Source organism: Syngnathoides biaculeatus, chromosome 9 (genome assembly GCF_019802595.1).
Source record: "Syngnathoides biaculeatus isolate LvHL_M chromosome 9, ASM1980259v1, whole genome shotgun sequence".
Lineage (NCBI taxonomy): Eukaryota > Metazoa > Chordata > Actinopteri > Syngnathiformes > Syngnathidae > Syngnathoides > Syngnathoides biaculeatus.
Window position 1 is genome coordinate 30,219,385 of NC_084648.1, and position 14,724 is coordinate 30,234,108.

Below are 14,724 nucleotides of genomic sequence, written 5' to 3' on the forward strand. Positions count from 1 at the left end.
GTGATTGCAACCCAAGCATTCCAGCTACTTTATATAGACTTAATTCAGTTCAACTTCATTCCTCTCCTTTCCAGTGCATTTTTCCACTAGCATGAAGCCAACCAGGGCATTAACCCTAAAATCCTCCACCTCACTGCAGATTAAAATGTCATCTTCGCAAACATGGTCAATGGATTGCCTGGCCAAATAGGATATCCAAATCCTTTTTGATTAATCAATTTATCACTTTAATACACTGGAAGGGACACACACATAGTCCTCTGAAGTTACTGAATTTGAAAGTGTACATCAATTGCAGATGATTAAAATGTGCTAAACTGACGTGAGGGGAGGGATAAATGTTATTTTAACAATTTAATCAGGTCAGCCTATGTACATGATCAAATTATGGTAAATTCAAAAGGACATTGTTTTCATCAGTGCAAAGGAAAGCAAAGCAAAGCAAAATTATTTGTATAGTGCATTTCATACACAAGGTAACTCAATGTGCTTTACATGATTAAAGGCATTTGAAAACAGAGATAAAACATTTAAAATAGGATAAAAACAATAAAAATGACACACACAATATTAAAAAATATACAATAAAAACTGCATACAGTGCAAGTAATATGATCAAAAACTGGATATATTCTAAAAAGCATGAGAAAAAAACAAGTTTTTAACCTCGATTGAAAAACATTCACACTTGGGGGTGTCTTCACTTCTGGTGGCAACTTATTCCATTTGTGTGCACTATAATTGCTAAATGCTGCTTCACCATGTTTGCTTTGGATTCTCCGCTCCACTATTTGACCTGAGTCAGTCGATCCCAGAGCTCTACTGGGTTTGTATTCCGTAAGCCTTTCTTTCAGGACCTAAATCATTTTGTGATTTATAGACCAGTAGCAGAACTTTAAAATCTATTCTAAAGATGACTGGAAGCCAGTGCAAGGACGTTAGGATTAGAGTAATATGCTCTGACTGCTTTGTTTTGGTCAGAATGCAAGCTCCAGCATTCTGAATGAGTTGCAGCTGTTTAATGCTCTTTTTGGGGAATCCAGTCAGAAGACCATTACAGTAGTCAAGTCTACTTGAGATAAAAGGATGGATGAGCTTTTCCTGTTCTGTTTGACACATACAAGAGTTCTCTCTAGATACGTTCTTCAGATAGTAGAAGGCAGTTTTTGTGATTGATTTCATGATTGTTGAAAATCAGGTCGGAATCAAATCAGAACACAGAGGTCTCGGACTTGGTCTTTGGTTTTTAAAGATAAAGAGTCTGGGTGTTTACTAACAGAAATTCTCTTTGCATGTAAATGCAGTGCAGGTAAATGTTTGGGGGATTAGTCCATGGTTCCTGGCATCTCTTACGGGATCCTCGGCGTCTGCAATGCTATTACACTCCAAAAAATAGCTGCTGTTGCACCAGTAGAGTACTTTGTCTATCTTAAGTGCATAGCACTTGTCTGTGTTTGTGCGCCGGGAATATCTTCAAATTTTTTGCCCTTCTTTTGATATTATGGGCCCAAAGAAGAAAGCTGTGTCAAATAGACTGGTTAAATTTCCAGTCCTTTATCTTTTATATTGTTGAAATCAAATTCTGTCAGGCATTCTTTGTTCGTGTCTCTGATGTGCAAATTTTTCAAAGAATCACCGCTAAGTGTTCCCAAAACATCAAAAGCTATAGAAACGTGCTTCAACCATGCAATTGACATTCATTTTTAAGACGATCGTGTAAATTTATTTTTGTCGTGTATTTGGCACAAATTTTAACACCGGATGCCCTTCCTGACTCAACCCCTCTTGGGGAGTAGAGGCCCCAGTGAGATACGAACTCACGACCCCTGGTTTCCCAAACCAATACTCTGTAACTACTGAGCAATGGGGCCTCTATACACAAGGTATCACCTCGTGGGGTCTCAGTGATCCTTAGAGAGGTGAGGAATTAGAAGACAGGACTTGGTCAATGACCTGAAAAAAGCTGGGACCACCGTTTCCAAGGTGACTGTTGGTAATACACTAAGAGGTCATGGTTTGAAATCATGCATGGTATAGAAGGTTCACCTGCTTAAACCAGCACAAGTCAAGGTCTGTCTTAAGTTTGCCAATAACCATTTGGATGATACAGAGGAGTCATGGGAAAAAGTTTTGTATCAGATGAGACCAAAATGGAACTTTTTGGTCGTAATTCCACTGTTTGGAGGAAGACGAATGAGGAGTTCCATCCCAAGAACACCATCTCTACTGTGAAGCATGAGGGTGGTAGCATCATGCTTTGGGTGTGTTTTTCTACACATGGGACAGGACGACTGCACTTTATTAAGGAGATGATGACCGCGGCCATCTATTGTGAAATTTTGGGGAACAGCCTCTTTCCCTCAGTCAGAGCATTGAAGATGAGTCGTGGCTGGGTCTTTCAACATGACAATGACCCGAAGCACACAGCCAGGAAAACCCAGGAGTGGCTCCGTTCAGAAGCATATCAAGGTTCTGGTGTACCCTACCCAATCTCCAGACCCAAACCCAATAGAAAATCTTTGGAGGGAACTGTAGCTCCATGTTTCGCAGCGACAGCCCAAAAACCTGGCTGATCTAGAGAAGATCTGTGTGGAGGAGTGGTGGGTCTTTCAACATGACAATGACCCGAAGCACACAGCCAGGAAAACCCAGGAGTGGCTCCGTTCAGAAGCATATCAAGGTTCTGGTGTACCCTACCCAATCTCCAGACCCAAACCCAATAAAAAAATCTTTGGAGGGAACTGTAGCTCCATGTTTCGCAGCGACAGCCCAAAAACCTGGCTGATCTAGAGAAGATCTGTGTGGAGGAGTGGGCTAAAATCCCTCCTGTAATGTGTGCAAACCTGGTGAACAACTACAGGAAACGTTTGACCTCTGTAATTGCAAGAAGGCTAATGTATTAAATATTAACATTGGTTTTCTCAGGTGTTCAAATACTTATTTGCTGCTGTATCACATAAATAAATTGTTAAAAAAAAAAATCATACATTGTGATTTCTGGATTTTTCTTTTAGATGATTTCTCGCATAATGGAAATGCACCTACGATGGAAATTTCAGACCCCTCCATGATTTGTAAGCGGGAGAACTCTCAATATAGCAGGGTGTTCTAATATTTATTATCTTCACTGGTTTGGGACCACTGCCCTAGAGGAATCACATTCAATGTATTTTCCCTCAATTCAACCCCCCAAAAATAGCCATGACTCCCCTTTTCTTATTTTATTTAAAAACAGGGACATATCCACCATTTAAATATTGATCACCACATCACTAACAAATTTATAGCACAAACTCATAATGCATCACCTAGTTAAATAACTAAGGAATGTAACACAAAAACTAAGGAAATGTAGTCTGTAGTAGACGCACTGGTAATACGTAATTAATCGCAAAACCTGCTGCAAGCAAAAACAGAGTTAAACATATAATATTTATAACAAATATATTTAAAGAATCACTCGTCGATCAAACAAAAACAAGTGCGTTCAATAGATTGTATGGCGATTACTGTGAAAAGTGTGGTGGCATTGGGTAGGGTACCATTGGACGTGGGGGTGGTGGCTGTTGAGTCTGTGGCGGTGGTGGTGGCTGAGGGGTGTATGGAAACGGGTGGTTCATGCCATTCTGGACAGGCCTCTGCATGCCCCCAAATTGAGAGGGGCCCTGGAACTTTTGGTTCCCGAAAGCTCCCACCTGATTGGATGGAGGACCAAAGTTTCCTGGGCCATTGCTGTTGCTATAATTGTTGCCATAACTACCACTAGAATTAGCACCGTTGCCTCCATAGGTGCCCCCATTTTGCATCTTTCCTCCAAAACCACCCTTCGGCCCATTTCCAAACCCTCTATCGTTTTCCCTGTCCCTGTAGCCGCCACCACCAAAGTTCTCACGCCGCCCACCTCCAGAATACCTATCTCGACGGTCATCTTTGTAGCCACCTCGTCCCCCCCTTCCACGACCTGAAGAAAAAGAAAAGTATGTGGAGGAGTGAGTGTGTCAAATTTAATTCAATTATCACCATTAAAATAAATTGATTCTTGTACCTCCTCTGTCCTCTGCCATCTGGATAAGCTTAGGGTTAATGGCCTGGTTGGCTTCACGCAACACAGAGATCAGGTCACTAGCCTGTTTCATGTTGTTGGGGGTGAAGAAGGTGTAGGCAGTGCCCGTTTTTTGACTCCGGGCTGTGCGTCCAATGCGGTGGATATAGTCCTCAGAGGAGTTAGGGTAGTCATAATTGATGACAAATTTCACATCCTCCACATCTGTGAAAGTGTTGCAGTGTGGCAAAACGAAACATGGAGGCCACACAGGGATTTTTGCACACCACAACAGCCAAACCAAAGTAAACAGTTAGCAACTGTGAAGGCTGAGGAGGAAGGTCGTGGTTAAGCTGTGGAGGAAATGGGTTAAAGCAGCAACATTTGTCATCTATTCCATGGGAATACTACTGTGGGAAGAGAGAAACGATGCACACTCCAATTGCTTACCATCGTCTAAATGATCCAAAAAAGACATTCACCCTCCCGTTTGCTACCAAGGGAGAATACAAATGATTTAAAGCTTACCATATAAGGAGTATGCATTCACTAGTCCTTTCCCAATGCAGCCAAATCCCCCACATGTTGTCAAGTGACATCCAGGAGCTTCTACGCAGTTGGGCCAGGATATGCACTGGGGCCTCCTCATATGCCAATATTGGACCATTCATGTGGTAAGATTTTTGCAGGTCGTTTTTCCCAGTACACCCTCAAAAGAAGCCACACTGCACGTCTTGCCAAGACCAAATAGATCAGCTGTTCAATTGACGGGGGCCTCTTTAAAACATGGAGCCTTGTCGGACCCCCTCTGCAAAAAACTATTTCCCCATCCCTCAGTGTCATCAAGGCAAGATGTCGCAAGAAGCCAAAGTGTTCACTTGAGAAAATGTCTTCTCGTTGGCAGGTCTCGACATGACTATAAAATTACAGGCGAGGGAGGAACTTTGGTTTGAGCTGTTTCTCACTCTTTCTCCTCACTAACCCCTAAGCACATGTGCCAGGTATATCATCAATTTTCAGAGATGAATACAAGTTCTCAAACTGCTCACTCCATTTCAAGGAATCCAGCGCTTTGACGGGAACAGGAGATAACCAAAGCTTTTAGAAGCACCCAAGCTAGGCTGATACAAGCTCCGAAAGGTAACAATTTTTTCTTAATTTTAAGCGGACCTGCAATACTGTGCAGCGCTCTCTGACACAACAGCATGCAGCAAGCATTTTTTTTGTATGCGGTTACGATTGAGTCAGAAACAGCTGGATGGCAGTTGTCGGGTGAAATCCACGAACAGAGAACAGGCGTGTGTATTTCAACATGTTGGAGACAAAGGCTTAGCCACAGAGCCTTTTCAAAAAAATCACTGGCACACAAGAGCTTTCACCTCTCTAGGCCCACTGGGTGGCATGCCAGTTGAGCACTTCCAATATGTCATCCTTCTCCCTCTCCAGGCCTGGGACTGTCATGCCTAGTGCCTGCCACAAAGACTCCACCTTAAGGTGAGAAAAACTCAGAAAATGCATAGAGAAGTTAAAGAAAGCAAAAACACTTTCTTTAAATTATATCTAGCACAGGAAATGTTGCCACTTAATGGCAAACTGACCTAAGCCTCGGGAGGCCACATCTGTGGCGATGAGGATTGGTGCTTTGCCGTATCTGAACTCTAGAGAGAGACAGAATGCAATTAAACATGAGAATCACAAGGTTGTTTCTTTTCCACTGCATAGAACTGTCTTGACTCGACTTGGCTGAGTTTGGGGCAGATTTGGGGTGGAACAGGATGGCTCATATTTTGGTTTCTGGTTTAGTATATGATGACTCTTGAAAATATATAATTTATGCATATTTTATATATAAAGCGATAACTCTACAAACTAAATTAATCCTTTCCGGAAGTCGTTTTCTAACCTGAATTTTTCCTAACCACTTTTTACATTTGAATAGAATATGGATATGTTCATCTATCTATGACAGTGGTGTTTAGTGACTGATAGAACAAATGCTCTTACACTACATGGCAAAAGTTACAATAAAGCCAGTTGCCTTCAAAATATCAGCTGTTTTCAGAAAGCCCAGATTTCAGAATGCATTTTTGATTAAAACAGATGAAATTTTAGTATTCATACAGTTTAGATTTTTGGATCGGTCGTGGCCCGGGTTAACAACGCCCGCCCCCGGCACTGCTAACCTGCAGGGTGTCAGTGGAAATTCAGCTACTGTGGGTCGAAGACAAAGAAGCGGAGGAAACCGGATCAGTCGTCAGAAGAAAAAGAGGAATGCACAGAGCCTACAACTGAGTATAGGGACATTGAATGTTGGGACTATGACAGGAAAAGCTCAGGAGTTGGTTGACATGATGATTAGGAGAAAGGTTGATATACTGTGCATCCAAGAGAGTGGGTGGAAAGGTAGTAAGGCTAGAAGTTTAGGAGCAGCGTTTAAATTATTCTACCACGGAGTCGATGGGAAGAGAAATGGAGTAGGGGTTATTTTAAAGGAGGAGCTGGCTAAGAATGTCTTGGAGGTGAAAAGAGTATCAGATCGAGTGATGAGACTAAAATTTGAAATTGAGGGTGTTCTGTATAATGTGGTTAGCGGCTATGCCCCACAGGTAGGATGCGACCTAGAGTTGAAAGAGAAAATCTGGAAGGAACTAGATGAAGTAGTTCTGAGCATCCCAGACAGCGAGAGAGTTGTGATTGGTGCAGATTGTAATGGACATACTGGTAAAGGAAACAGGGGTGATGAAGAAGTGATGCTTAAATACGGCATCCAGGAAAGGAACTTTGAGGGACAGATGGTGGTGGACTTTGCACACTTATTTCCAGAAGAGGGAGGAACATATAGTGACCTACAAGAGCGGAGGTAGAAGCACGCAGGTGGATTATATTTTGTGCAGACGATGTAATCTAAAGGAGGTTACTGACTGCAAAGTAGTGGTAGGGGAGAGTGTAGCTCGACAGCATAGGATGGTAGTGTGTAGGATGACTCTGGTGGTGGGTAGGAAGATTAAGAAGACAAAGGTAGAGCAGAGAACCATGTGGTGGAAGCTGAGAAAGGAAGAATATTGTGTGGCCTTTCGGAAAGAGGTGAGACAGGCTCTCGATGGACAACCGAAGCTCCCGGAAGACTGGACTACGACAGCCAAGGTAATCAGAGAGACAGGCAGGAGAGTACTTGCTGTGTCTTCTGGGAGGAAAGGGGAGAAGGAGACTTGGTGCTGGAACTCCAAAATACAGGGAGTCATAGAAGGAACGAGATTAGCAAAGAAGTGGGACACTGAGAGGACCGAGGAGAGGCGAAGGGAGTACATCGAGATGCAACGTAAGGCAAAGGTAGAGGTGGCAAAGGCTAAACAAGAGGCATATGAAGACATGTACACTAGGTTGGACACGAAAGAAGGAGAAAAGGATCTCTACAGGTTGGCCACAGAGGGATAGAGATGGGAAGGATGTGCAGCAGGTAAGAGTGATTAAGGATAAAGATGGAAATGTGTTGACTGGTGCCAGTAGTGTGCTAAATAGATAGAAAGAATACTTGGAGAAGTTGATGAATGAAGAAAATGAGAGAGAAGGGAGAGTTGAAGAGGCAAGTGTGAAGGACCAGGAAGTGGCAATGATTAGTAAGGAGCACATACAATGAGCTTGGCTTATGCATGTAAGTTCACTCGATATAAACTTCAACATTATTAGAAGCATTCATATATGCTTCCAGTCAGTGCCATAAATTTCAGGATGTGAAAAAAAAATGTCATCATTGAGGCTCTAAATATTATAATACATTTGCAATGAAAAAAAACAAGGATGTGCTTGCTCCAGACATACAACTTTTAAGGGTATTTACATCCAAATCAGGTAAACTGTCAGAATTACAATACTTGGTTTTTATGTCTCATCCTTTTTAAAGACTAATTCGTGACTTCCTAGCATCGCGGATCCTTGGAGGAAGTAAAGTTTCTGTCAAACACCTCAGTCATTCATGAACATAACAATACCACTTCTATGGTACTTCCTGGATAAACTTGTTGCATGAGTTGCCTGCGTTGTTGGGGGAAGGAGGGTTGTCAAGCAAACATATACGAATGGGGACAGGACGCCACGTAACTTGGTGGCATAGCCGAGGAACCAGAAGTCAGCGTGCGTATGGATGGAGGGAGGGCCCAGTGTAATATGAATCGCTGGAGCATTGCTGCAGGGCATGACATAGATGTGTTTGTGCCGCCATCTCAGCAAACTGGCTTTCGCGCTGCGACGTTAACACTCACGCCTGTTATGAACCGTACAGAACATACCTAACCAAAACAGTCTAATTTAAACGTTTTGATGGTTTTCAAGAACCTTGCCATCCATAGTGCATACTGTTGGAAACCGCAAAAAACACTGATAGAAACAGGCAAACAAACAATAATGGAGAACAGGATATCTCTGTATGTGGATTTGACCACAGGAAGGAAGATTTATTTTATTTGTGGAGACTGAGCGTAGCAAGAGCACTAGAAACTGCAGCAAACTGGAGTGCAGTATAATAATACTGTAATGAATTGAGCTTAAGACCAACAGGTTTTAATCTAATGATGAATTTGTGTGACCAATGAATGACCATCAGAGTATCTGCTTTTGCTAATACAGAAGAATTCAATAGTAAACAGAGCCTTGTTCTGCAGAATAGGTACCATGCAATGGAAAAGGGGAATTACTTTCCCATTATTTCATTCTCACCATTAAGGACCCAGTCCCTCTCCTGCTGGCTCTTGTCTCCATGTATTCCCATCGCTGGCCACCTGTGTGCGACAGGCTCAGCATGACATAAAGCCAACCTGGGTTTAATAAATGTTGATTGACTAAAAACATTACAGCAATGACTTCCATTCATTGCATCGGCACGAGTTGTTCCACGGGTTGCTATAGATTTTCACTTAATTGGTCCAATTTAAATATATACTACTTTATTCATCCATATCAGTGACATAATGAAAAGCCAGAACAATTAACTGCTCTTCCACAATATAACAGAAGGTGCAGTTAACCTGTGTATGCAACTGAATAAAACCCGTGTTCAACTAAACAGGCAAGAGTTTCACACGAAGTACATTCATAAGTAAATTGAGGTGAGATCATCATATTCCGTGCAACTTTTATCTTTTTGTATAATTTTTGTTTGGTGGTGTGCAGTGATCTTTTTCTAATGTAAAATAAGCTCCTCGGCCAAATGAAGGTTGAACACACCACACGAAAGGACTGGTCATGAACTATTTGAAATCACAGATGACTGAAATTCAATCTTATGGAAATACAAAGACATTAGGTGTCCTTACCCATCCCTTCTCATTCTCCTGGTGATCTCATCACACCGCCTTTTTGTCTCTACAAAAATAATTGTCTTGTTCTCTTTTTCACTCATTATCTCCTCAAGCAATCGAATCAGTCTGTGAATAAAATAACATTGTTTTATACTAATATTTATTAACTTTCCTCTCCAAAATGTCTTACTTGTCCTCCTTCTCTATGTCATTGCAAACATCAACAATCTGCAAGATATTATGGTTAGCGCTAAGCTGAAGCGCTCCAATGTTGATCTGTACATAGTCTTTCAGGAAGTCCTCCGCAAGCTGCCGAACTTCTTTGGGCCAAGTGGCGCTCCACATCAGAGTCTGACGGTCTGGCTGGTAAAGAGATGGGCAACAGTGGCTCAGTTTATATAACCTTACAGTAATTCTCATTTCTTAACACCATCAAAATTCACAGTTCAAAGAAATATCTCACCCGTATTTGGTCCACAATCTTGCGGATTTGTGGTTCAAATCCCATGTCGAGCATGCGGTCGGCCTCATCAAGCACCAGGTAGGTGCAACGTCGCAAATTTGTTTTGCCACACTCCAGAAAGTCAATGAGACGACCCGGGGTAGCGATACAAATCTCAACTCCTTGAACGAAACCACAATTAACATTATTTACCCACAGGTATGTCATGATTATAAATTTTTCGATTGATAAATAAAATGGTCAATAGTTTTTACCTAGACTCAAAAAAATCAGTTCGGGTAAACGCATTTGGTAGGAGCACCATGAGGTTAAAGCAGCTCCTACATCACTACAGATTGTGTTGGGGTAGCTGCCTCAGCTGCTATATTAACAGTTGCCGCAGATGCGGTTTCTCATTCCAAGGCATCATATGCTTTTGGTCTTGGTCAATACGCTGCATGTCAACATGTCTAACTCATTACTTGAGTGTAATAAGCAGCCGTTTGGGATTTTTACTGATTTTAGTGCATTATTAGTTTATTGATATTATTCCTGGAGTATATGGTTGGGATAACTTCCAGATGTGGCAGGAAAAAAAATATGTTCATTCTTTTATTTTTTTTCTCCCTATGTACCCTGTGGAATTGTTACTCTGAGCATCCACCAATGGCTTAAACAGCTATTGGGTCAATTCCACCTTCGACATTTGAAGTTCCCACTGCCACAATCCAGACATATTGGGGAGCAGCGCGGGGGTGTAAATGGTTATCAATGACTTGGTTTTGATAGTGGTCAATAATCAAAGTTTTAAATGTTGTGCTTTCATTTCAGTGTCTTCACTATTTAATGAAATTTGTACTCGTGACCCACGGCGTGTTATTTATTTATTGTGTGTTATTTATCAACTGATCTGTCTCATTTTGTTGAATGTATACTGCAAATAATTAAACATTGACAAATTGTTTGAGAAAGAATAAAAATGAAAATCAGTGTGACAAACTCCATGGAGGGACAAAATATGCATTAATGACAAATTGTAATTCTATTATTGAAAGCAAAAATACTGTTAAATAAGGCCATCAATGTACTAGATCCAACAGAAATAGGAGAAACAATTGTATTACTAAACAACTCAGGACAGAGCTTTGGTTTTAACCCCCTTCCTTCTCAAGTGAGCAAAGTATTGGAACGTGACTGAAAGGTGTTTTTAGCTGCTCAGGTGTTGCCTTTTAGAATATTCCTGAAACATTTCATAGTGCTTATTTTTGGTTTTGGGTTTCACATGTGACAACTGCATTAGCTATTAAGCACAGAAAGACCAGAGAGCTGTCTCTGGGAGAAAAGCAAACAATTTTGAAACTAAGAGTAGAGGCAAAATCCATCAGAGCTAGGTCACAAACACTGAGCATAGCAATACAACATTTTGGTATGCCCTAAAAAAGAAACTGATGTACTGAGCAAAAGACATAGAACAGGTTGGCCATTATTTTTTTTTACAATAGCTCCATACACACTTACCTGTCATTTGGAACCCACGAAGCTCTCGTCCTTTGCACCTATGCAATCCATTTTTCACGACGAACCAGGTCTTTTGGAAAAGTGTGAAGAGTGAATCCACCCTCCTGAGTGTTTGAGCAATATCCAGCAACACGAGGCGGCATTTTGACAAACACGAAGGAACAAAGAGCTACCTTCCCGCAGGTAAAACTGCTATAAATACACAAAGCCACCTGAGTGGGCTTCTGCAAATAACGTCACTTCCTGCTTCTTCTCCAAAACAAATCCCTTGAGAGGATTTTCAATGCGGGAGTTACAAAAAGCCAAATACACCAAATCTTGTCGTGTGGTGAAAAAACAGATGGGTCCATTTAAGATTCACGAAACACAAGGTCATCTGTGCACCGTGGTGGAGGTAATGTCATGGCTCAGGCCTTCATAGCAGCTTCTGGAACTGCTTCACTCGTCTTTATCGATGATGTACTCATGATAGGAACATTATAATGCATTCCGAAATCTAAAAAGCATTTTGTCTGGCAATTTCCAGAAAAAATTATCCAAACTGATTGGGAGAAGGTTCATTAGACAACAAGATAATGACCCAAAACACACTACCAACAAAAAGGACTTCATTGGGGGAAAAAGTGAAAGAACTTAGACTGTCAGGTCATTCAGCAAATCCTAACCCAATAGAATATGCATTTTACCTCCTGGAGAGGAGATTGAAGGAAGAAACCCATGAAATAAAAGGTGGAATTTTGAACTGTCATCTCATTCACCTTTTGATCTGAAACTCATGTTTTCAGTATACAACAAAAACAAAGTGATTGGCCTTGCAGTTCCAACACTTTTGGAGGGGGCTATAAATACGCTCACGTCAAGTTTTGGTAAACCAAGAAAATTTGAATATTTTGGGTTTCAAAGTTTCAAAAATCAATTACCGTATTTTCTGCACCATAAAGTGGATTGGATTGTAAAGCGCAGTTTCAATTATAAGGTATAAAAAAAAAAGTAATGGATGTAAAACAGTTTAATTCAACTATTTAACAATACAGTTTTTTAATCTTTTTTTTTTGTAATCTGCAGCCAGATGCTGCACCATGGTAGTCTTTGGGTGGATGGAGAGATGCCTTTTCATAAAATGAAAGCACCAAGACTGACCTCTTTGAAAGTGTTCGATCTTCATGTCTTGTGCTATCATTATTCATCAGTTGAATGTTGATGGTAGAGGCTTTCTCCTGGCTGTTCTTTGTTGAATAATCCATTGTTTAAGTAGGTCTTCAAACTGTAACCACCTCACTTTTCTCCCCTGGAAACTCTGTTTCGTCTTCTAAACTGAGCGCAGTTCATTTTTTTTACCCCTCCACTTCCGGAAAATAGAATAGCTTAACATAGAGAATACGGAACCATAGAGATCTTGAATTCAAAGTTAGCGGCTGCTCTACTACAATGTACAACCACGTAACTAATAGCCTGTAGTTTGACTTGTGCCTCGTAAGGATGTCTTTTCACTGATGCCATTTTGTGGGGTCTTTAGACGAACAAATGTTGTGGTGGTGGTAGTATACCTACCTGAGGCGTGAAGGAGGTAACTAAACGTACTGCACATATGTAATGTTTTCTGGTTGGTTTATAGTTTGCACCATACATCGTGTACGTATTACATAATGTTTTCTGATTGGTTTATCGCTGCCAGCATAGGTAGTGTCTGTTTTATGTAATGTTGTCTGATAGGTTTATCGCTGCCAGCGTCCGTAGTGCCCATATTACGTCTGTGTCAGCGGAAAACGGTCAAACAGCCATTCAAGCAGAGTGCTTACTAGTCGGACACCAACATTTTTACAGATTTTGGAACTCAATACACACACAAGGCACACTAGATGAAAAGCCGTCAATTTTTGAGAAAACAAAAGCCTGTTAAGCGCAACTTAGAGTGGAGAAAATACACTGAAAAAAATATGTATTTGAACACCCTGCTATATTGCAAGTTTTTCTACTTAGAAATCATGGAGGGGTCTGAAATTTTCATCGTGGGTGCATGTCCACTGTGAGAGAGATAATTTAAAAAAAAAAAAAAATCCAGAAATCACAATGTATTATTTTTTATTAGTGTAATACAGCTGCAAATAAGTATTTGAACTCCTGAGAAAACCAACATTATTATTTGGTACAGTAGCCTTTGTTTGCAATTACAGCGGTTAAACGTTTCCTGTAGTTGATCACCAGGTTTGCACACTACAGGAGGGATTTTGGCCCACTCCTCCACACAGATCTCTAGATCAGACAGGTTTCTGGGCTATCGCTAAGAAACATGGAGTTTCAGCTCCCACCAGTTATTCTTTTGGGTTTAGGTCTGGAGACTGGCTAGGCCACCCCAGAACCTTGATATGCTTCTTACAGAGCAACTCCTTGGCTTTCCTAGCTGTGTGCTTTGGGTCATTGTCATGTTGAAAGACCCAGCCACGACCCATCTTCAATGCTCTGACTTAGGGAAAGAGGCTGTTCCCCAAAATCGCACAATAGATGACCGCGGTCATCATCTCCTTGATACAGTGCAGTCGTCCTGTCCCATGTGCAGAAAAACACCCCCAAAGCATGATGCTACCACCCCATGCTTCACAGCAGTGATGGTGTTCTTCGGATGGAACTCCTTATTCGTCTTCCTCCAAACACGGTGAGTGGAATTACGACCAAAAAGTTCCATTTTGGTCTCATCTGACCATAAAAGTTTCTCCCATGACTCCTCTGTGTCATCCAAATGGTCATTGGCAAACTTAAGATGGGCCTTGACATGTGTTGGTTTAAGCACGGGAACCTTCTGTGCCATGCATGATTTAAAACCATGACGTCTGAGTGTCACCTTGGAAACGGTGGTCCCAGCTCTTTTCAGGTCACTGACCATGTCCCGTCGTGTAGTTCTGGGCTGATTCCTCACCTTTCTATGGATCATTGAGACCCCACGAGGTGTTATCTTACATGGGGCTGCACTCCGATTGAGATTGACCGTCATGTTTAGCTTCTTCCATTTTCTAATGATTGCTCCAACAGTGTACTTTTTTTTTTTCCACCAAGCTGCTTGGCAATTTCTCCGCAGCCCTTTCCAGCTGTGTAGAGTTGTACAATTTTGTCTCTCGTGTCTTTGGACAACTTTTTGTTCTTGGCCATGTTACAAGTTTGAGTCTTACTGATTGTATGGGGTGGACAGATGTCTTTATACAGCTAACCTCACACAAGTGCCTCTGATTCAGGATAACACATGGAGTGGAGGTGGACTTTTAAAGGCGGATTAACAGGTCTTTGAGGGTTAGAATTCTAGCTGATACACAGGTGTTCAAATACTTATTTGCAGCTATATCACACAAAAAAATAATTTAAAAAAATGATACATTCTGATTTCCATATTTTTCTTTTTAGATTATCTCTCTCACAGTGGACATGCACCTACGCTG

The 14,724-nt window shown here is 41.3% G+C and overlaps 1 protein-coding gene across 2 annotated transcripts in view; it reads right to left on the minus strand.

Annotated features, from left to right (window-relative positions):
* Window positions 1-258: 258 nt before the first annotated feature.
* LOC133505740 (probable ATP-dependent RNA helicase DDX5) overlaps window positions 259-14,724 on the minus strand; it is a 28,642-nt gene continuing 14,176 nt past the window's right edge. The window contains exons 6-12 of one of the 2 annotated variants that reach the window (XM_061829164.1): window positions 9,800-9,960; window positions 9,527-9,699; window positions 9,352-9,462; window positions 8,756-8,817; window positions 5,641-5,700; window positions 4,046-4,267; window positions 259-3,961 (exon numbers count right to left, since the gene is read on the minus strand). In XM_061829164.1, the coding sequence (XP_061685148.1) occupies window positions 3,507-3,961; window positions 4,046-4,267; window positions 5,641-5,700; window positions 8,756-8,817; window positions 9,352-9,462; window positions 9,527-9,699; window positions 9,800-9,960 (1,244 nt within the window). In that variant the 3' untranslated portion in view covers window positions 259-3,506. The remainder of the gene's footprint in view (window positions 3,962-4,045; window positions 4,268-5,640; window positions 5,701-8,755; window positions 8,818-9,351; window positions 9,463-9,526; window positions 9,700-9,799; window positions 9,961-14,724) is intronic. The other variant, XM_061829162.1, reaches the window with a different exon arrangement.